Source organism: Bos taurus, chromosome 27 (assembly GCF_002263795.3).
Source record: "Bos taurus isolate L1 Dominette 01449 registration number 42190680 breed Hereford chromosome 27, ARS-UCD2.0, whole genome shotgun sequence".
In the NCBI taxonomy this organism is placed as follows: Eukaryota; Metazoa; Chordata; class Mammalia; order Artiodactyla; family Bovidae; genus Bos; species Bos taurus.
This window is the reverse complement of record NC_037354.1, coordinates 22,931,006-22,956,211: the sequence shown is the minus strand read 5'-3', so window position 1 is coordinate 22,956,211 and position 25,206 is coordinate 22,931,006. Positions and strand designations below refer to the sequence as shown.

Genomic DNA, 25,206 nt, shown 5'->3' with positions numbered 1-25,206 from the left:
GAAATAAATTTTACAAAAAATAGTGCATCTTCTATGATCAATTTATGTTAGTACTAAAAAAAGTGAAGTCACTCAGTCGTGTCCGACTCTTTGCGACCCCATGGACTGTAGCCTATCAGGTTCCTCCGTCCATGGGATTTTCCAGGCAAGAGTGCTGGAGTGGATTGCCATTTCCTTCTCCAAACCTAATATAGGGTTAAAAATAAAAGGAGAATAGAGTTTGCTTCTGGTGGGTCATGGTAGGGATTTACCAGGAAAGAAATGAGGGAACTTTCTTGAGTGATGATGTTTTTATCTGACAAAATTTTGGGTTATACAAGTGTATGCATTTTTCAAAACCCAGCAAATATGCATTTAGGCTTTGTGAATATCATTGCATAATTATTTTACAATGAAAGGAAAGAAACTGTAAGTGATCTTGAAAGCTAGTTAATGATGTACATGCTGAAGTGATAAGGAAAAGTGTACAGATTTATACAACTCAAGCTCAAATGAATAAAAATAAGATATATCGGTGGGTGGATAGTTGAAATGTATACATAATTAAAGACATAGAGAAAAATGATACTAGAAGAATCTAGCTGGGGGTATAGGTGCTTTCTGTAAAATACTCTTAACATGTAGTATGGACTTCCCTGGTGGCTCAGTGGTAAAGAATCCACCTGTAATGCAGGAGACATGGGTTCAATCCCTGGGTTGGGAAGGTCCCCTGGAGAAGGGCATGGCAACACCCTCCAGTATTCTTACCCAGAAAATCCCCATGGACAGAGGAGCCTGGCAGGCTACAGTCCATGGGTTGCAAAGAATCTGACATGACTGAGTGACTAAGCACAACATGTAGAATGCTTGAGAATGTCTGTAATAAGTTGTGGGGAAAGCAAGTGTGGTCACAGATCTTACAGGATTATCCAGTTTTGGGGGGTAAAGTTTGTCAAACTGTGTGCAATGAAAATCTAAATAAAAAAAGTTAATTGATGCTAATGTTTGATGATTATTGACTATAATACAGATATTAATGACATACAGGAATACTGAAAAAATATAATTCCTATTGCTAAATCACAGTATTAATATAAATGTTATATTATTCAAAGTCTGTATTTTACAATATTTCCAGGAAAGAAGTATCTAGAAAATACATCTGATATTAATAGTTTACCTGGAAATTCAAGAGTTTTAGGTATTTCTGGATAAAAATAAACTCATATTTACTACCATATTATGAAAATTCAAATATGTCAAAATAATAAACATATGTAACAAAATTCCAACAAGAATCTCAGTAGAGTCTCTTGAAACTTAAAACTTTATGTCAAAATATTTCTAGAGGAAAAATATGTATGACAGTTGTCAGATTTGTTAAATGAAGGTAAAGTAGGAGATTCTCCTTTTAAAATTAGAACTTAATATAAAGGTATTTTAATTAAAATATCAAAATTATAAATAGAGAATTTGGTCAATGAAACACAATACAATCTAAAACAAATGGCAAGTATATATGAGAAGTTAATATTTGACAAGCTGTAACAATCATTTTGGGGTGGAAAATATGAGGTTATTTAATAAATGATGCTTAATAAATTGACTTCCATACTGAAGAAATAACATTAGATACTTAACAAACTCTGTAAGAATAATTTCTAGATTTATCTATTAAAAATATGAATAAATTAGAGACTATTTTCTAATAGAAAATTGGAAGAAAATTCAGAACATAAGTTCCCATTTTATTTACTCAAAATATAATATGTGTACATCCGTGGCGTATTCATGTTGATGTATGGCAAAACCAATACAATATTGTAAAGTAAAAAAAAAAAAAACAAACGAAATAAGCTAGTGTACAAAATAAACAATAAAATTAGAAGAAATCCAAATTTAGAAAAGGGAAACAAAACTTTTAAACAAAACTAAAGCCCAGAAATCATAAGGAAAAAGAATTTAGATCATTTACAATTTCAGTCTTTGGTTGGACTGATTTTCTCCAGTTGCCCTCCACTTCTCAAACTAGCCTAGAATCCCTTTAGAATGCCCTGGGCTCAGATTAGGAGACTCGAATCAGACTAAACCTGGATATAAATAGACTTTTGACAACAGAGTATCAACAGTTAAATGATGCCCTGAGTTTCTTCTCTATTGAAATTTTCAAGCTTTCACTGAGGAAAGTTTACAACATACACTTATTCAATTTTACTAAAAAATAATTTCTAAAAGGCCTGTTGAAAAATGAAGCCCACGTGTATTGGAAGAACTTGTGGATTTCTATGTCATTAGTCTCTGGAATTAGTGAAGAACAATTGTGTTCATTTTCATAGCATTATAGTAATCACAGTAATGGATTGCAGAGGAGTTTTCATAGTGGGTACTCAGAGATTATAGTAGAGAGAAGGATTAATGTTGAACTGGTCATTCCTCTGCCTATGTTTTCCAAGCAATTCAGTTTTGGTGTTTAGATACCAAAAATGTAACAAGATTTTGTTTTTAAGGTGTTCTGCAATTCTCAAATTTGAAAATGAGTGGTCAAGATCTCTAGAATTCTCAACATTCTGAGAAAATGATTCAGACTTCTCTTACTCTTAAGTTGCAAGATGCAATTACTAAATGCAGACTTAAGCAGAACTTGAGTATGATGTATCTTTTTCTTGCTAAATGTTTAAGACAGTACCAGAGATAGAGTTGGTACTCATTATTTGCCATTTCAAGGATGAAATAAATGGAGAACTGAACAGAGAAGTGTTTTAAGAAGAAATAATACAATGCAAACTGTGACCTGAACATATGTTCTTATACTATCTCGTCACTGTTACTGTCTTATCACTTTAGGCTACCCCGAGCTTTCTTTAGCTGCAAAGGACATGGTTTCTGTTATCACATTTGTATTATTGCCTGCCCATTTGCACACCCTTCATAGTCTCTTTCTGAAAATTAGATCAAACAGATCCCTCTGTCAATCATTACTCCCAGTTCTCAAGTAAAGGGAAGCATCTCATGCACATTTGCTACTAACTCTAAATAAATATATAAATACATACAGAGAATGAAAGAACAAAAGGAAGTAAGGAGGAAAGAGAGGGAGGGAAGAAGAGAAAAGGGAAGAGAGGAGAGGTATGGAGAAGGGAAGGGGAGAGGAGAAAAACACTACTTCATCATCACTTTTTTTTTTTTTTTTTTCTCATAGGTAGAAAAAATACCAGCAAAGTATTTTACCTCTTTACTGACAAATTCTCTCAGGGAAAAAACCCATACCATTTAATAACTGGTGGCTTTTCCTTGAACACAAGAATGATGCAAATTAAAGCTCCATGTTTCCAGAGATTAATTAGGAGCCTGTCAACCTCACATTTTTGTTTTAAATTATATACATATGAGAATGGAAATGATGAAAAGATCCCAATTCTATCATTAAATATTAACTCATTTTACTGATTCAAAGTCTAGATTCTTGCCTTATTCTTGAACTGGGAGAACTGATGACTGAGGGGTTTGTTTTATCTAATTTGCAGGAAGAGGCCATAAAGGGTGTGCAAATGGTCGGGAAATAATACAAATGTGAAAACAGGAACCATGTGCTTTGCAGCTAGAGAAAGCTCTGCTGCTGCTGCTAAGTCACTTCAGTCGTGTCCAACTCTGCGCGACCCCATAGACGGCAGCCCACCAGGCTCCCCTGTCCCTGGGATTCTCAGGCAAGAACACTGGAGTGGGTTGCCATTTCCTTCTCCAGTGCATGGAAGTGAAAAGTGAAGTCGCTCAGTCATGTTTGACTCTTAGCGAACCCATGGACTGTAGCCTACCAGGCTCCTCCATCCATGAGATTTGCCAGGCAAGGGTACTGGAGTGGGTGCCATTGCCTTCTCCAGGGTAGCCTAAAGTGGTAAAACAGTAACAGTGATAAGTTAATAGAATGCAGATCCAAACAATCCTTGGACAACGGGCATTACATTATACATTTTATCACTTCTGACCAAAGACTGCAGAAATTCTATTGAACTGCAATAATTTAGCTACATATTAATTAAAGAAAAAAAGAAAAAAGAACATTTATACTTGGACAATTTCAGGCAAATAGGCTATGATGTGTTAATGACTATTTGTTGTTTAGTTAACAAATATGTCTCTGCCAAAACCCAGGATCACTCGATGTTAAAAAAATAAAGAAAGTCTACGTATGTATGTTTAAAAGTCACATGAAGACTAGTGCAGACTTTGGCACATATTAAGCATTCATCAAACAGCTGTTGAGTAAATAAATTATAGCAACCTACTACATATCCACACCAAAATATTACCTAAACTCTATAATAAACTTTTTGAAATGTTTCTTTCTCAAGTCTTTTATTCTTGACAAACAAAATCAAGGACAGCATAACTTCTTACCCCCTAAATCACACATTTACTTGGTCAACCAGTGTCACCTTGTTGATTAGACTCAGTCAGGTGTCAACTAAGGGGACTTCTTATTGCCCTGAAAGGAAAATTGTCAGCAGGGCTTGTAAGGATCTTCTCAGACACTGCTTTTAATCTTCAGTACACAAATGAATAATTGAATACTGCCATCATTACTGTGCTTTGCTTCTGTTTCAGTTTTGGAATTTAGATCAGCACCACTCATCTTGAGGGCTGCCAATCTGCTTTTAGCACTAACAGATAAGTCTAGCTTAGCTCAGTGTTTTATGAATAATTAGAAAATAAAAGCCAGAAACATGATGTACTAATTATAATTTAATTCACATCCATACTTATGAAAGTTGAGACATGTCAGCAAGGTAATTAAAATAGCAATTGGTTCTTACTCCTTTTTTGGCAATAGGCTTTTCATAATGAAATTTGTGAAATGAGTACATAATTACTAAAATGTTAGAGGCAAAAAAGAAATGTTCCTTTTAGAACTTAGTAATTAAAATTTTTATTGAATGAAACTCTGGTATCTCTGGTAAAACACAGCTTAAAAAAGTAGGAATTTCAAGTAGTCATGTATGGATGTGAGAGTTGGACTATAAAGCAGGCTGAGTGCCGAAGAATTGATGCTTTTGAACTGTGGTGTTAGAGAAGACTCTTGAGAGTCCCTGAACTGCAAGGAGATCCAACCAGTCAATCCTAAAGGAAATCAGTCCTGAATATTCATTGAAAGGACTGATGCTGAAGCTGAAACTCCAAAATTTTGGCCACCTGATGGGAAGAACTGACTCATTGGAAAAGACCCTGATGCTGGGAATGATTGAAGGCAGGAGGAGAAGGGGATGACTGAGGATGAGATGGTTGGATGGCATCACTGACTTGATGGACATAAGTTTGAGCAAGCTCTGGGAGTTGGTGATGGACAGGGAGGCCTGGCGTGCTGCAGTCCATGGGGTCACAAAGAGTTGGACTGGACTGAGCATCTGAACTGAACTGAAGTGAATGTTAGTCACATGTATCTTAGTAATATAATAACAAATGATACTACATTCCTTATATGTAGACATTTAGTATCCTCATTATTCAGTTTTAATAATTAACAAAGTATAACCACACTACTCTGTGTGAGGTAGAGTGCCTGGCTATTACTGAACTAAAGATAAATAAGGAAGATATAGTTCCTGTTCTAGTGGGAACACAACCTTGTTAAGTAGAAAAGGAAAAAATAATTTATACAAAAATGTTGAGTTGCCAACTGAGAATAGAATCATAAATCAAGACTATAACACTCTATGAGACACTGTTTTCACATATTCTTCAAACTCCTAAATCCTTGGGGTTAAGTATAAAGTAGATAATTTTCATATTTGTCTTATTAAAAATACTTTTATCACATGAAGAGGGCCACTTTCTCTGTTATTAACTAGCTGTTTAAATCTGCGCTACTCACCTAGTGAGAAACCACATTTTTAAAGGACTTTTATCACAGAAATATAAGGGCTGCAAAATTTACTGTTGTAAAAGTGTGACTTTTTTCATTAACATTTTTCGACTTGATTTTTCTAATTTTATTTGAGTATTTTTTCCACTCATCCACATAGGAAGGGCTGAGCCTGCTCTTCATGAAATAAAATGAGTATTTTGCTCAATATTTTATTGTGTTTTCAAGACAAATACTCTCTCTCAGGTTAATATTTGAATTTAGCTTTAAAAATGATTTTAAATATGTAATTTATTTTTTAATATCAGTAAAAGGTTGTCTTTTTTTCATATCATAGGAAATGCATTTTAGTATGCTATCTGTGTTAGTCACTTAGTCGTGTCTGACTCTTTGTGACCCCATGGGCTGTAGCCCATCAGGCCCCTCTGTCCATGTGATTCTCCAGGCAAGAATACTGGAGTGGGTTGCCATTTCCTTCTCCAGGGGATCTTCCTGACCCAGGCATCGAACCCAGGTCTCCTGCATCACAGGCAGATTCTTTACCATCTGGGCTATAGGGAAGTCCAGTATGCTATTTACCTATTTGAAATTAATGATGGAATATAATATTGTATTGGTTTAAGGCATGATAATTTTAATATATGTATATATTGCAAGTATATATAATATACAATATATACCACTGCAAGTTGTATATAATTTTATATACAGTTTATATAATATATATTGAATATAACATTTCTTGAATTAAGAACAATAGATAAGTTGTTATCTAAACAATAGACTAGATTTTAGTATTTTAACTTTTATCAGTGATTGCCATGATTATCCTGGGGAGAATACACTATAAAATTGTCCTCTCAAACTGACAGACAGAGCTTATTTCACCAAATATTTAAGATTAAAGAGTCCATCATAGGGCAGTTAAGTTCTGCCTTTTACTGATGATTGTTTCCTTTGGTTTCTGTAATTCCCTCTACTTAGCCTTCTCTGACTGTTTATAGCTTTCTCTCATTGTCTGCCTCCCCTTTTTTATGCCTATGCATGCCATATATTTCATTATCTACCTCAGATTTTCTGAAATCCCTATTTGCATCAGTCCTCCTGTCAACATCCTCCATAACTGCCTTTTCTTTTCTTTTTCCACACTTCTCCTGTCTGATATATTTATTTTATATCCATTGTACATTTGTAGAGGAAAAATATACAGAAGGATAGAATAGTAACTCACATGTTCTTGCCCTCTATCAAATAGCTGATTATCTATTTGCCGTGTAGACAGGGAGTGTCAACTCCTTATACAGTTTTGTAGCATATTTTCTACTTCGGTTCTTTATATATCAAGGGCCATCCTCAGTGATAGAAAGTAGTGTAGAGGCCAGGACTTACCTGAGGTCTTGGGAAGGTTCCGCTCTGATGTGCGGTGTCTCAACAGAGTGCCCGAACACTGCTCCTTCAGTGCCTGAGGGCAATCAGAATGCAAGAGTCAGTATAAGCAAATGCACAGACACAGTAGTTTTCATTTCTATTTTTATGCATTAAATACTCTTCTAAGAATGGGAAAACTTAAAATAGGACTGCTGCTGCTGCTGCTGCTAAGTCGCTTCAGTTGCGTCCGACTCTGTACAACAAATAAGAAGAGAAAACCTGGAAAAAGAGTTCAAGGTCGTGAAGGACCAAAAAGGGAAAATCTAAGTCCCACCATTAGCTGCTGTTCAGTCGCTAAGTCGTGTCTGACTCTTTGCAGTCCCACCGTGTTGACCCCTTTTAAGATGATCTCATTCGCAAAAGTTCAGACTGAGTGAAAATTGTAACCCTCTGATCACAGAACAAATCTCTCTCTCTTTCCTGTTCCTTTATTCTCAGGTAAGTGAATTTGAAGTAGGGATATGTTCCAATATTCAGTTCTTTCTACAAGCAGCAAAGTTGAAATGAAAATGTGGGCAGTGAGCTCTGATGTAGTATAGTATTAACTGTTTAAAGGCATGGGTTTCATAGGGCATTTAGCAATTCACCCACAAGCAGCTCCCACCTTTAGTTACAGTGATCATCGAACTGCAGAGAACAGGGCACCTTACTTTTACTTTTGTGAAATCAAGGCTCACTCTAAAACCATAAATGGCTAGAACTCATTAGAGTGGACTTTATGTGGGATCATAGTTGTCTCAAGTGGTCACGTGCTCAGGCAGTTGAATGATATTCTATCTAAACTTTTGTTTATTATTGCCATTCAATTTTCCAGGATGACAAGAGTTCTAATTTAACTGAGAAAAATAAAATGATCTTCTTTTCCAAAAATTAAATGCAAAGACGTTTGTTAAAGATGATGAAAAGACACAGCCTCCTTTTTTTATTTTGTAATTTTACATACATGAAATCATTCCCTTGGAAATAAACTCTATTATCTTTTGGTTTAATCTTATTCAAACATCTTGGTGTAGAATGTCATACCTTCTCCATCAATGGCTCCAAGAGCAGCTTGATAATACAGTGCAAATACAAATACAGATTTTATACCTTCAATGTGAAGCTGCTTCTACTTATCATGAAGAACAGTGTAAAGTAAATTGATTCCATAAGGAATGAAGAAAGTGCCATTAAGAAATTACAGAAAGAATTTAAATTCCTTAAAAAGTAAGTGTATACATGGGGAGATATACTAGAATCACCAAAGGACTCTACATAAAACAGTAATGCAGATCTTCCACCTTGAATCACGGAGGAAGAAATTGTTTTCAAAATCTGTTACATGGTTCCATCTATATTATGGTTCGAAGTGTAAGTGTATAAGGTTCTGCTGCTGCTACTGCTGCTAAGTCACTTCAGTCGTGTCTGACTCTGTGCAACCCATAGACGGCAGCCCACCAGGCTCCCCCGTCCCTGGGATTCTCCAGGCAAGAACACTGGAGTGGGTTGCCATTTCTTTCTCCAATGCATGAAAGTGAAAAGTGAAAGTGAAGTCGCTCAGTAGTGCCTGACTCTTAACGACCCCATGGACTGCAGCCTACCAGGCTCCTCTGTCCATAGGATTTTCCAGGCAAGAGTACTGGAGTGGGGTGCCACTGCCTTCTGTTCCTGTAAATTCCTAAGATTACAGATTTTAGTTTGTAAACTAAAAACCATCCACCATTGTTAACCTATTATTGGATTTTAGTAGTTTTTTTGTTTTGTTCTGTTTTTTCCTAGAGAGGCTACGTAGGGCATACTGTTTATTTATTTAACCATTTTCACACATTTAGAGCAATTATTTCTCTAAGGAGTTTTCTCTTTTGATATTTTGTAAAATATTTTATTTATGTTAGTGAACAATTCTCAGAAATAAGTCTTTGGAAGTAAGATAACAGTTTTAGATAAAACTCTGATTTTGTGGTTGTGGAGGGTGGCATTTGAATACATATTTTACATAGCTCCATTTCTCAAGGAGAGATTCCTTTGGCATTTTAACATAATATGTATTTTACAGATGGGATAGATATCCATGTGCAGGGTTCAAAAATTAATTTCTATTATTTTATAATTTTGAAAACTTCCCAGATAATATGCCAGAAACATAATTAATGAATAGTAGCAAAATTTACTTCGAAACAGCATGCCACATATAGTAACTTACTACAGAATATATTAGTGAAACTAGAATGTTATCAAATGTTTAATTTTACAGTGAGGATGAAAACCTGATAATGGTCTCAGTTCTAAGTATCAACAGAAAAATATTGGTGATTTTATTAAGAAAATATTCTTGAATTAAAAATGTATAATCATACCATCTAAGGGGCTAAATTGCAAACTGCATAACATAAATAATTAACTAGCTTCAGACTTCCAGATAATGAGAAAATTAATCTCATCCTTTCACTTTGTGTCCCAAAATGAGTCAAAAGAGCATCAGTAAATAAACAATAAGGATGATCTTAAAAGGAAATCAGTAAGGAAGAATAAAAACCATCTGAGCCAGAAACAAACTCTCATAGTATAAAAAATTTAAAAATGTATAAATATAGATTTCCCATGAACAGGAAAGTTCCACAAATACCAGATTATTGGTGGGGTTGCCAGACTTAGCAATTTAAAATACTCGACACTGAATTAATTTTGAAGTTTGGTTAAACATAAAATCATAGTATAAGTATGCAAACTTCCAGGGGACATACTTATTCAAAAAATCATTTGTTGTGTGTTTGAAATTCAAAATTTACTTGGCACCATATATTTTACCTGGTAAATCTCACCATTGTGTGTGTGTGTTAGTTGCTTAGTCATGTCTGACTCTGTGATCCCATGGACTGTAGCCCCCCAGGCTCTTCTGGCCATGGATTACTCCAAGCAAGAATATTGGAGTGGGTTGCCATTCTCTTCACCAGGGGATTTTCCCAACACAGGGATCGAACCTGCATTTACTGCATTGCAAGCAGACTCTTTACCGTCTGAACCACCAGTAATATAACCATTAGTCAACATTTATTTCGGACAAAAAGTACAGATCTGCTTTACCCTCACTTCAGGAAAACAAAAATGTGTGATGAATTCTCACATCTTAAGTTACAGAAACCATGGAAATCAAAAAGGAAGAGAGACAAAATAAGAGAGAAAAAGGAACATAACTTAGACATTTATTAATACATACATTTAAACTTATTGACTAAATAAATATTTTTTGTTTATTGCTTTTGGGAAGGATTGTTCAAAAGGGCAGAGTGTCAGTTTTGCTTCACTGTATAGGTGCTAAAGGATATTTCAGATAATTTAATGTGAATATTATAAGATGTAGAGAAAATAAAGACTTAGTTTTTGTAATGGACAGGAAAAATGAGGCAGGCAAACCTCATGGTCAAAAAATACTGGCTCTCATTCATATGATAATTTCTAGCCTCAAAACAAAATAATAACAATGTCATATTTTTTGGTAAAACGAAGACAGACTATATGAATTGTGGTCCTACTTTATATATAAAAACAATTTTAGATATAAGCTACTATGGTAGGATGCTATTCTTTACAAATGCCTAACATAAAATAACCCCCCCACCATTAAAAAATCAACAAAAATAAATTTATATATCCTTCCAAATATGGCTGTCCATAATGCAATACTCAAGCTGTTCATTATCAACTATTGGCCTCCCTATATCCTTTGGGAAGGCCAACACAGGACAAGAAAAGGAAACCCCAAACACCTGGCACTCCCAGCTCCTCAACTTGATAGTAAGTGAAAAAAAGTTCTGTGTGATGTAGTGACTCTCCAGCCACTGACCAGCTCCATGAATTTGATTGTGGTTAATTTCAGATAATATTTTACTGAGGGTTTTGGCTTTGTGTAGAAGAATCTGTGATCAGTTATATATTATGGCAGAAAGTGAAGAGGAACTAAAAAGCCTCTTGATGAAGGTGAAAGTGGAGAGTGAAAACGTTGGCTTAAAGCTCAACATTCAGAAAACAAAGATCATGGCATCCGGTCCCATCACTTCATGGGAAATAGATGGGGAAACAGTGGAAACAGTGTCAGACTTTATTTTTCTGGGCTCCAAAATCACTGCAGATGGTGACTGCAGCCATGAAATTAAAAGGTGCTTACTCCTTGGAAGGAAAGTTATGACCAACCTAGATAGCATATTCAAAAGCAGAGACAGTACTTTGCCAACAAAGGTTCATCTAGTCAAGGCTATGGTTTTTCCTGTGGTCATGTATGGATGTGAGAGTTGGACTGTGAAGAAGGCTGAGCGCCGAAGAATTGATGCTTTTGAACTGTGGTGTTGGAGAAGACTCTTGAGAGTCCCTTGGACTGCAAGGAGATCCAACCAGTCCATTCTGAAGGAGATCAGCCCTGGGATTTCTTTGGAAGGAATGATGCTAAAGCTGAAACTCCAGTACTTTGGCCACCTCATGCGAAGAGCTGACTCATTGGAAAAGACTCTGATGCTGGGAGGGATTGGGGGGCAAGAGGAGAAGAGGACGACAGAGGATGAGACGGCTGGATGGCATCACTGACTCTATGGACGTGAGTCCGAGTGAACTCTGGGAGTTGGTGATGGACAGGGAGGCCTGGCGTGCTGCGATTCGTGGGGTTGCAAAGAGTCGGACACGAGTGAGCGACTGATCTGATCTGATCTGATATAATACAAGGCAAAGATACCTCTATGCCTTGAAACGTTAGTTTTATTTATTTAATTTTTCTCACTGACACTTGATAACAGATTATCTACATCTAAAAATGAAAAGCTCTAATCAGAGATTTTAAATACCTTATGATAAGGTTAGAATCTTGGAGTTCAGGTTTTCTTATGGATACACTATATACTTTGAAATTAATCAGTTTGGGAAGCAATCCCAGCTCCTTTTTCCCATCTAAATGACCTCAAGCAAGCTATTTAATCTCTCCAAACTCCAATTTCCATAGATACAAATACATATATGGCAATGCCAACCTTACAGGTCATGTTAAGTTTTAAATAGGATAAAATGTGCCAGTTTTTATGTAAGAATTCAATATTCCTTAATTCCCTGTATCAATTTTCTTTATGAAAGTCAGACACAGAAGACATACACATTGTGTCTACAGAGTTAATATCCCAACATAAGTCCACTCATTATTAAGTGAAGTCTCTATTCCCAAATGTCAAAGCTTCAAGTAACATAGTCTCATGTTGAATTTTAAAATCTGAAATTTAGACACTGAAAAGATATTCTTGAATTTAAATAGTAGGTGCATTTTATTAATCAAAACTCTAAGTCAAGGAATTCCTTAATGCAGCTGCTTGTACCAGTTAAGATCAATTGATGGATAAATAAGCTTTGAGAAAGAAGTTTCTTCTTAAAAAATGTCCAGCATGATCTTACTTTTAATTGGACTTCATCATAATTTTGAAATTATTGGAAACAAAACAAAAATGCATAGTAGATCCTTTAGTAACTAAAATGGATGGATTGCTATGATCTTTTTGTGTATTTTATACTTATAAGTTCTTTGTGCAGGATATAATAGAAATGCATCATTTGAATAACTGGAATAGGTAAAACAGTCATTAACTCTATCAGGATTTTAGTTTCCATTTAAAAATCAAAGGAAAGGTTAAAAAAAAAAGAGCAGTACAAGGCATTGTTCCTTAGAATATTTCTCTTCTCAAAGTGAAATCTTAGTTTTGTATTGGTAACAATTCCAACCTAAAATCTTAAGGTGAATGAATCTGAGTAATATCAACCACCTCTTGTATCTAATCCATGGGATTATTAGGAGACTTAAATAATCAAAATATTCATTAACATTAGGCAGCATTTTAAACTGCTATACCAAAATAGGGCTGAAGTTCAGGGCAAGTTCATTTAGATTTCAGTGCCAAAAATATTCCTATTTATTCATTATCTTCAAGTTTGATCCTGTATGCTATTAAATGCATATACATTTTTTGTTAATTAAATTGAAAGACACTTTCTAAATCTTTATTATTATTATTCTATTTGAGATCAGGGGCCTTTTTCAATTCTGTGGTTCCATTTCCTAACACTTTATCTGTATAATACAGACATTCATTGGTATGTCTATCTGAAGTTGTAGAATAAATAAATGTTTTCTTTGGTTTGGAAGTAAGATGAAGAACACAGCAGCAGAAAGCTGCCTAGGAAGAGAGATGTTCATGAGGGTCTCTATATGCTGCCAGAAAGGCTTCAAAGGAGGGGGCTAGGGTCTAGCACAGAGTGCTTGCTGTTCTGGAGAACTAGAAAGAAGAAGAGAAAAGAGAAAACCCAGAAGGATCATGAACAAAGGAAACAAGAAAGACTGGAGCACTCTGTGAAAGGAAGCTAAGAAGGAGTTCAGTTCAGTTCAGTTCAGTTGCTCAGTCGTGTCTGACTCTTTGCGATCCCATGAATTGCAGCACGCCAGGCCTCCCTGTCCATCACCAACTCCCGGAGTTCACTCAGACTCAGGAGTAGAAACGTGTAAATTCTATTGTTATTTGTCTAGACAGTTGCCGACAAGCTCTCTTAACTGCCTTCAGTTTTTCAATAAAATCTACCATGACCATTATATATATATATATTTTTTTTTTTTTTTGAAAGGGACAAAGAAGAGTATGAATGTCACTACCAGATCGATATGGGACAGAAGAGATAATACGAGACACGAGGTGAAAAAGTTTAAGAGAACGGAGTATCTGTTCCCCTACCCCCTTTCCATGACAATTAACGGGAACTTAGGCAGCATTTTAAATTCCTGCAGTAGAATGGGGGTGAGGTTCAGGGCAAGTTTATATAGACCTCAAGGGCCAGAAGGATTGCTCTTATTCATTATCTTCAAATTTAAACCTATGCTTACTGGGCTTCCCTGATTGCTCAGATAATAAAGAACTTGCCTGCAATGCAGGAGACCAGGGTTTGATCCCTGGGTTGGGAAGATCCCTTGAAGAAGGAAATGGCAATCCACTCCAGTATTCCTGCCTGAAGAATTCCATGGACAGAGGAGCCTGGCAGGCTACAGTCCTTCGCATCACAGAGTCAGATATGACTGAGTGACTAACACACACACATACTGAATATTTCGAATTCTTTGGCAGTCTTCACACCTTGGTTTCTTTTCCCTTTATCTGTATCTCTTGCCACCCCTCCTTGCCCACCTCAGATCTAAACTGGTAAAGTAAAAGACTGGATAGGGAACACAGTTTCACTTTATTCCCAAATCTGCTCCTAAGTCATTCTTTGATTTCTGACAAGTATTTAAACCCTGCTCCCCAGTTGCTATTTGTAAAATGAAGCTCCAAATAAAATGATCCTCAGGTACCTTCAATTTTTAACTGTCACAGTTACATAATTTTTTCTCAGACATGTTGAAACCTGTACACTATACCTCTTTTCATTTCTCCTTAATACAAGTGGAAATATATTTGCCCCTACAAATTGACAGAAAAGTTATTTGGGGGAAGGGGCAGAGTAATAACATTGGCAAAAGTAAATTATTAACTACCATTTCTTTTACTCCATTAAAATGAGTTTCTTGGAATTCTCAAAGCATCATTACCCTTTAAAAAGAGAAATGTCAACTCATTTTAAGATACACTATGTCTCTTACTTGTGTTACTTTAATAGTCTAAATGTTATTCCTCCTTCCAACTAACTGCATAAAATACCACCTGTAACACCTAACCTATAAGAAAACGCATAATAATTTTCTCGGATACCATTTTTGCCCACCATTCAAGACTGATTAAAAAAACAAATATCATGTATTAATTAACATTAATAACTGATGAAACTATTTACAGGTCAACAGTGGAGACGCAGGCATAGAGAACAGATTTGTGAACACATTTGGGGAAGGACAGTGTGGAATGAATTGAGAGAGTCGTATTGAAACATATACCCTACCATACATAAACTAGATTGCTAGTGGGAATTTGCTATATGATGCAAGGTGCTCATCCCAGTGCTGTGTGACAACCAAGAAGGGTGGGATGGGATAGGAGGTGGGAGGGAGGCCACGAGGGAGGGGACATATGTACACCTACTGCTGATTCATGCTGATGCATGGCAGAAACTAACATGACATTGAAAAGCAATTATACCCCGATTAAAAACTGATATATTTAAAAAAACCCTTCTGCTTGAATTTAAAATCCATTCATTCAGACTTATTTTCCTCTACTCATTTATAAAATCGTTTACTTATTTTCCCACCTTTTAAGGTAAATACAATCTGTTCATTCTGCGAATAAATTTGGGGTTTACCACCAATTTGGAAGCTATCATATCTATTCTTGGGGCTTCCCAGGTGACGCTAGTGGCAAAGAACCTGCCTGCCAATGCAGAAGACATAAAAGACAAGGGTTGATCCCTGGGTCAGGAAGACCCCCTGGAGTAGGAAATGGCAACTCACTCTGGTATTCATGCCTGGAGAATCCCCATGGACAGAGGAGCCTGGTGGGCTACAGTCCCCAGGGTCACACAGAGTTGGACACGACTGTAGAACTTAAGAAACATGGATATCTATTCTGAAATTTTAGATGCTAAATTATATGCTACTCCCCTTCTAGACTGAAAAAAAAAATCAGACATTCCTTATATCCCACTGTATTCTTGTGTACAACATGGTATCTTACACATAAAAGGTAATTGGCAAATACTGATCAATAATTCACGACTTTCTTCTTCAAAGCTTTTTTCCTCTTTTTAACCCTTCTAGTTTGATTAATGGTACCATCATGCCCTAATAGTCAGAAACTGGGGAACTATCCTGAGATGCCCTTTTTTGTTCAACATCCAGATTAGTTTACTTCTTTCTACAAATTGAGTATCACCTAAATTTTCTCTCAATTATTCCTTGATGCCACCACTAACTAACATTTGGAAATGCTAAGCTGACTATAATGCTTACTTAAGATGCTTCTGGAATCCAATTGTCTATGGAAGTCAAACCCAAATTCCTGAGTAGGGCTCACCTCTCAGCAGTTCTCTGTACTTTATACTCCAGTGACAATAAAACCTTTGCAGATTTTGAAATGTCTATAACTGTCAAGAGTATCACTTCTTTCTGTTGTTATTGTTTTCAGTCACTTAGTCATGGCCAACTCTTTGTGACCCCATGGACTGCAGCACACCAGGCTTCCCTGTCCTTCACTATCTCCTGGAGCTTGCTCAAACTCATGTCCATTGAGTCAGTGAGGCCATCCAACCATCTCATCCTGTGTCGACCCCTTCTCCTCTTGCCCTCTATCTTTCCCAGCATCAGGGGCTTTTCCAAAGAGTTTCTCATCCCTTTGATGGTAATCTACTCATTCTTCAGGATCTGATTCTAGATGATTTTCTCCATGAAACATTTTCTGTACCCTTCATGCACTTCCTCTTTCTCTTTCTACTCAGCTCCAACTCCTTATGAAAATTACTGTACCTACTGTACATAGCAGTTATCATATTGCATTGAATTCATTTTAAACTCCCCAGGAACTTATGAATTCCTTGAGCTCAAGGACTTTGTCCTAATATATTTTGTATGCTTAGTACTGATCTTAGATTCTGATATATAATTAAGGATCAGTAAATGAAAGAAAGAATGAGAATGAAAAAATTGATAAAAGTATGAATAACAAAAATTATTCTGTGGTATTTTATGATTGATCTATAAAACTTGCTGTTCCTGTTTCTCATTATATTTCTTTGTTTCATATTTCAATACAAATCAGGTTATTAATATCCTTAGGTGATGGTCTGAATTTATTAACACTGTTATTATGAGCCTACCCAGTGTTAATTTTTCTAGTAAAACAGGGAAACAATATTGTTAAATTGTCTCTTTGAAACACAAACAAACCCCTACCATGTTGTTCATTTGAGAGTAGAGAATAAGCTGCCAATATTTCTGAATATATATTATTTCAAAATCTGTTTTTACTTTTCAGTCAGCATTTTTCATAATTAAAAAGTATCTTAAGGCATTTTCTCTCAGATGGCAAATTATGTCCTTTTTTCTACTTCTGAAGGTTTTCAGAAGATAAAAAGAGACCATGGAAAAGATACTTGATGATCAGATGGAAAATACATTAGAAAAAAACTATTTCCCTCAAGATGAAATGTATTAAAAAATAAAATGCTTTGTCATTAACAAAGAAAATTAAACTTAAATATATTAAGACTTGAAATAATACAGAGACCCTTCTCATTAATATTTTATAACCTTCAAGTAGCTTGTATTTTTCTAGCACTTATCTCTGATTTTTAGAGAGAAACAACTCTATGTTATTTCCTTCTACTCTTTTTAATGAGGCAAAAAATAACTGAAATTTAAAAGCCTGTGTGGAGAAAACAGAAAAGAAAAATCAGTATTTTCAAATTGAATGACACTTGACGGAAATTACATCTAGGAAAAAGATATATAAATAATACCTCTTTCAAATTTTCACCTTCAGAAAAGAATATCAGAAGGTCAAGCAGAGCTTTCATTATTCACTCTTAGGATATATATTTTCTGAAAATAATAAGTAATTCCAAGGTCTCTAATTACTAACTTTGTCATTTTGCCCTTTTCCTTAATAATCACTAAAAGGAATAAGATGCAATATATGCCTGACATCTTTAAAAGTCGTAAATGAACATGTGTCACCAGAAGCACATCTTGAGGAAACACAATCATAAGATTCTTTTATTACGGATTTATCAAAAGGCAGCTGCATGTGACAAATCAATTCAATGTACACACTCAGAGGCTGAAACATCAAAATATGAAATTACTTGATTAGAAACTATCTTATATTTTTTGTTATTTTTTTGCAAAACAGTTCATGAAAATTAATTAATGATGAGATTTGGAAAATTAACAAGATGAGCCCTCTATGTGAATTATTTATTTTACTACATTTAAATAATCTTTGCAGGCTTTTAGACACTTAATCTAGTAGTACATTTTGTTTTGAGGTTTGGACATTTAACGTAAATGTCCAAATCTCAGATAGCATAGCTAATACTAGGTTTGCTTCTTGAAGGTCACATTCATTTTCATGCAGGTACATTTTTCTGTATAGCGTTTTCTTTATAAACTTTCATTAATTAATCCACATGCAATTAAAGCTTTCTGATCCATGGGAAAATCATTTATCTCAAAATGTACAGTTAATTATACCATAAACTCAGGTTCTTTGGGAAAAGAAAGTGAATACTTCAAGCCTGCCTTTTCATCTTATTCTTCAGGCTCTTTATCCGTGTTTAAACTATTTCCTGGAGAAAAGTAAGATGGTCTTTCTACCGCTGTTAGTCATGAGCAGGAAGACTGTGCTTCCGACTGGCATACCATGCTGATCATTGCAGTGAAATGCACAAGAACAGGGACTCATCTCAGTAGCACTTCTACTTCCTAATGGTGTTTCCCTGATAACTTTTGACATATTGCCATTAAAGCACATTCTATGGAAAATAGAAATCCATAGAAAAGTTATCCAGAAGAGACAGTACCCAACTCTCTTTAGTGGCTTCAGATATGACACGTGTTTATGTATTTACAGATATACCTTGGAGATATTGTGGGTTTGGTTCCAAACCAGGGTAAGAAATCAAATACAAGGAATAAAGCAAGTTACACAAACGTCTTGGTTTCCCAGAGTACATTAAAGTTGTGTTTATACTATAGTGTATTAAGTGACTTAAAAAAATGTACATACCTTAATTAGAAATATTTCCTTGCTAAAAATTGCTAACCATCATCTGAGCCTCCAGAGGGTCATTTTTTTTTTTTTTTTTTGGTGAGGGGATCAGAATATTGCAAGAATTATCAAAATGTGACGCAGAGCTATGAAGCGAGCAAATACTGTTGGAAAAATGGTGCTCATAGAACTGCTTAATACAAGGTAGTCCCACACCTTCAGTTTGTATAAAACACTGTATCTGCAAAGTGCAATAAAGCAAAACACACACAAAAATAAGGTATGCCTGTATTTGAAACGTCTTACAATCATTTACTTCAATTAAAAAAAAAAAGTGTGTTCAAAAGATGCTAATTCTATAAACGGCTTTATGGACCTGAGTTACACAGTTAACATATATACAAATCAGCATCTGAATGCAACTAGGACTTTTAAAATGGTATCTTATTAAACATAATTTACTTAGACTTTGCTTATCTCAAGATACCTAAATTATTCCAAAACATCAGAGCATCACCAGTCATTTTCTGAGTGTCTGTGCAGTTGTGGACAAAATTATAATTTGGAATCTTTATATAGGCAACCTGACTTAATACATATGTTTTCACGCTTTTAGGAATAACCAAATTTTGTAAAAATTGAGGTGAAAAATGCAACTCTCAAAAGTCTATCCTTCAATAACAGGGTAGTATGGCATTCATAGATTGAGGCCAGCTGGGGAACAGTCAGAAAGAAAGCACTTGCTAACGCCAAAACAAATACCCTTCATCCTGCTGTTCCTGTGAGGTTGTTTTTTCTTTTTTTTTTTCTTTTTACCTCTTGTTGTTCCAGATTGCTCCTGTGAATTTTATGTTATCACGTGCCATGTAATTCATTGTGTGCCAAAAGGGAAACAAAGAGAGCTCCATTTATTTGTGTTTGTTTTCTTCTCACAAGAGGTTTGATAGCACCGCTTTTAATTAATATAAAGAAGTGGCAGGTTTTCACCAGAACTAACGTCGTTATCCCCTATAATGATGGTTCTTCAGCCAAGAAAACCCATCACAATCCCTGACATGATTGCCATGAACCCCTTTACAAGTACCTTTAGAACAATCCCAAGCAGAGCAAGCCATTAAAACTGTATTCAAATCATAACCAGCCTAAGTATCCACAAGCAAATCTGGGGATCTTTAGAATGCTAAAGCTATTCTGGAACCCTGTGTTTTATGTGGGTGGGCTGTTTATGCGCCATACCAAGTATCTTTAAAGATGGTGGCCCTCTGAGCCACAAAAATTATGCTTCAGATTTTAGCATTAGATCTTTTGATATGAAGAAGTCAGTCCTGGCAAATCCAGGTTAAGGTACAACAGAAAAATAAAATCCTTATCTGTGATTTTATATTTCTGAAATCAACTGATATACTCAGCAGATATCTCACCTTTGGCTAAGCAGAGATGCAATATTTTCAATACAAAATGTTGATTTATATTGTAGAAAGCATCAGATCAGATCAGTCTCTCAGTCGTGTCCGACTCTTTGCGACCCCATGAATCGCAGCACGCCAGGCCTCCCTGTCCATCACCAACTCCTGGAGTTCACTCAGACTCACGTCCATCGAGTCAGTGATGCCATCCAGCCGTCTCATCCTCTGTCGTCCTCTTCTCCTCTTGCCCCCAATCCCTCCCAGCATCAGAGTCTTTTCCAATGAGTCAACTCTTCACATGAGGTGGCCAAAGTACTGGAGTTTCAGCTTTAGCATCATTCCTTCCAAAGAAATCCCAGGGCTGATCTCCTTCAGAATGGACTGGTTGGATCTCCTTGCAGTCCAAGGGACTCTCAAGAGTCTTCTCCAACACCACAGTTCAAAAGCATCAATTCTTCGGCGCTCAGCCTTCTTCACAGTCCAACTCTCACATCCATACATGACCACAGGAAAATCCATAGCCTTGACTAGACGAACATTTGTTGGCAAAGTAATGTCTCTGCTTTTGAATATGCTATCTAGGTTGGTCATAACTTTCCTTCCAAGGAGCAAGCGTCTTTTAATTTCATGGCTGCAGTCACCATCTGCAGTGATTTTGGAGCCCAGAAAAATAAAGTCTGACACTGTTTCCACTGTTTCCCCATCTATTTCCCATGAAGTGATGGGACCGGATACCATGATCTTTGTTTTCTGCATGTTGAGCTTTAAGCCAACTTTTTCACTCTCTTCTTTCACCTTCATCAAGAGGCTTTTTAGTTCCTCTTCACTTTGTGCCATAAGGGTGGTGTCATCTGCATATCTGAGGTTATTGATATTTCTCCCAGCAATCTTGATTCCAGCTTGTGTTTCTTCCAGTCCAGCATTTCTCATGATGTATTCTGCATAGAAGTTAAATAAACAGGGTGACAATATACAGCCTTGACATACTCCTTTTCCTATTTGGAACCAGTCTGTTGTTCCATGTCCAGTTCTAACTGTTGCTTCCTGACCTGCATACAAATTTCTCAAGAGGCAGATCAGGTGGTCTGGTATTTCCATCTCTTTCAGAATTTTCCATAGTTTATTGTGATCCACATAGTCAAAGGCTTTGGCATAGTCAATAAAGCAGAAATAGATGTTTTTCTGGAATTCTCTTGCTTTTTCCAAAGTTGAGATATAAATATACATATCTGTAAGAGTGCCTGAGCGTGTGTGCATAAGTAGTTTATAACACCTTGCTAGAGAGTATCAGTGGAGAAGGCGATGGCACCCCACTCCAGTACTCTTGCCTGGAAAATGCCACGGACAGAGGACCCTGGTAGGCTGCAGTCCATGGGGTCACGTAGAGTTGGACACAACTGAGGTGACTTAGCAGTAGCAGAGAGTACCAGACTCAGATGTTGTTTGTGAGTCCTGACAGTAGCTCTAAATAGAGTTTTTATCTAATAGAAACTTCTCTAGAGATTTGGGAAAAAACTGATAGATGAGGTCCAAATATATTAAGAATTTTCAGGGAAAATCTGGACAAGAGCAAAATAAGATAGGAAATTTAATGGTTCATATTTATTCAAAACTACAGATACCAACATCCTAAAGACAATATTATCATGCTAAAACCAAAAATTAAGAAATACCAGGACAATTTCTTTTAAATTTATCATAAGATATAAACTTGGTTTAACAGCAGGAAATTGATAAAATTCTCCATAATAATTTTTTTATGAACAACATGTACCCATATCAAAAGATATAGATAAATCATTCTAAAACTTTTGCATTCTTTTATGATTAATAACAACAGTAGTAATTACTACTTTTAAGAATAATAGGAATGTAAGTGAATGTATGACCATCAATTAGAAACATTTTCCATAAAACCTATAGCATCCTCAAATTTATTGGTGACATGTTAAAACATTTTGCTCAAGGCAGCAACTTTACAAAGGTACAATATGGTTTAACCTTTTGACTAGATTCTCCACTTCAATTCAATTCTGGTATAGTTCTTCTCTCACCACATGGTAGTAAGAGGAGAAAAAACACAGGTATATGAAATAGAGGCTGTTTGAGGGCAAAAAGAAAAAAAAATATCATCTTCATATATATACTATGGTTGTCTACATAGAAAATATAAAAGAACCTGCAGAAAATTTAATAAGATTGATAAGAGAATTGCTTTGACTTAAAATGTAATAAATGTCTGTGATCACTTTAGAGAATGAATTATTAAATTTAATCAAAAGGCTTTAAAGCAATTTTAAGTATAAAGAGAGGATAATGTGAACATAAATAAGAGCTTAACTTAAAGTTGTTAATTTTCCCCCAAATCTTGAATAGACTTAATGCTATCTATCTTAATGCATCTATCAGATCATCAACACTATTTTCTTAGGACTTGACAAGCTAAGTCTAAAAGCAAAATATATAAGAGTCTTGGGCCAAGAATAATAGGAAAATTCTGAACCTCTCCTTCCCAAATCCATGGCGATTTTTCCCTAACAGATAGAAACATTTATTATAAGGTTCTAGTTCCTAAGTCACTTTGACTGTGGTAGAGACAGAGAAATAGACCAATGGGGTAGAAGAGGTTTCAGAAACAGACCAACAAATTTCCATCTATATGGAAACTTGATTTATGATAGTTACTATTGAACATAAGTGTGGAAACAAGTAACTATTCTATAAATGATGCTAGAATAATTGTTTAACCATACGGGAAAATCAAACCATATTTATTGCCACATGCAAAGATCAATTTCAGCTGTATTAAAAATTTGGGTAAAATTATAAAATGTGTAGAAGACAATACTGGAGCATATCTTTTACTTCAGATTAGAGAATTCTAATTCAGATCAGAGAATTCACATTTGCCATATAGTAAAGGAAAAAATGATGTTAGATACATTCAAATCAAGAATTTCTCTCAACAAAGGACACCGTAAGCAACGGAAAGGCAGACTTTGACCCTAAAGGAGATAATTACAACACATATAATTAAAAAAAGAGTGATTTCCAAATACACAAAAATACTCTTAAAAGTAATAAGAAAAAGATAAACCAATAGAAAATAACTAAGAACTTGAAGAGAAACCTTACAAAAGAAGTATCATGAATAGCCTATAACCAACTAAAAAAATATTCATTAGTGATCAAAATAAAGCAAATTAAAACTGCATTCTGGTACCAATGTAAACCCCCTGGTCTTACAGAAACTTTAAAGTCAAAGAATATACTTCTTATGGGAAGGTGAGAATAAATTCTTAAGACAAAAAATATATGAAGCTTTAAAGTAGTTGATAAATTTGACTATTTTAACATAAAGTTTTTCTTAATAAAAGACACTGTGTGTGCGTGTGCTAAGTTGCTTCAGTTGTGTCTGACTCTTTGCCAACCAAACGGCTGTATAGCCCACCAGGTTCCTCTATCCATGGGGTTCTCCAGGCAAGAATACTGGAGTGGGTTGCTATGCTCTCCTCCAGGGGATCTTCCTGACCCAGGGACTGAATATAAAATACGAAAATATGGGTAATTCACACAAAAGATATAACACACAAACACACACACACACACAGTCTATAAAATGTGTTACTGATAAATAATTGACATCCAGAAAATATAAAGATCTTCTACAAATCAATAAGAAAAAAAAACCTAGCTCATTAAAAAAGACTAAAATATGGGTAAGTCACACACAAAAAAATTAACCTGAATGAATTAGTCAATACACTAGGAAAAAAAAAATCCAAAGCAGCTCCACATTGCTGTTAATCAGAACCTTACAAATGAAAACTAAGATGAGATGAAATTTTATTTGAGTCTCTTCTAGCAACCAAAAGATTAGAAAAATCAATTCATGATTTAGGTTTGTAGTGTTTTCAAAGCTGAATAGAGTGCTCCTTTATCTCACTGCTTTCCACTTTAGATTCATAGCAAATGGATGCCAACATGTGGTTGTTTGGAAACTGACTATTTTAAAGTATTTGTGGAACCTGTAAAAAGAGCATTTTTACACTGGAAAAAAAAAAAAAAACAACCCTTTTAAGAAAAAGCAGTCAACTGTTTTAGACAGCTATTTTAAAATAGCATGGTGCAGATACACACTAGAATAGTGAAAGACAGGGAAGCCTGGCAGGCTGCAGTCCATGGTGTTACAAAGAATCAGACATGACTTAAACTATATACAGTTGTCTGGACAACATCTATATATAAAATAGATAACCAACAAGGACTACTGTATAGCATTGGGACCTATATTCAATATCTTGTAATAACTTGTAATGGAAAATAATCTGGAAAAGAATATACATATATAACTGAATAATTATATATATAAAATATATATATACACACATCTGAATCATTTTGCTGTATGCCAGAAAACACACAACACTGTAAATCAACTATACTTCAATTAAAATAAAATAATGTTACCTATTACCAAATTTCTATGCTTGTTTCATATTATAAAGGTTTTATTTGTATTGTTATTATAGTGACTAAAGTCCTATATGGCATAAAAAATAGAAATCAGACTCAAAATTATACAATCCAAAGTTTTCTATCCAATTAAATTATTGTATGACAATATTCATTATGTCAGTTCACTAGAAAAAGTATCAGAAAGTATATAGTTTTGCTACTTAGAGTAACATTAGAGAGAACACATGATATAATAGCTTGCATGCTAGGTCAATTTGTTGTCTCATTAGAAATAGAATAAATCATTTAATTATTTGAAACCTTAATTTTCTCACTTGCAAAAATTAAAAAAGATTTTCTTCTCCTCCTCAAAGGAGGAGATTTATATATA

At 35.2% G+C, this 25,206-nt stretch overlaps 1 protein-coding gene across 1 annotated transcript in view; it reads right to left on the bottom strand.

Moving 5' to 3' along the window:
* Positions 1–25,206, bottom strand: part of SGCZ (sarcoglycan zeta) — a 178,249-nt gene that overhangs the window by 17,736 nt on the left and 135,307 nt on the right. Inside the window, exon 4 of the mRNA XM_059882313.1 lies at positions 7,226–7,298. Coding sequence (XP_059738296.1) covers positions 7,226–7,298 — 73 coding nt within the window. The remainder of the gene's footprint in view (positions 1–7,225; positions 7,299–25,206) is intronic.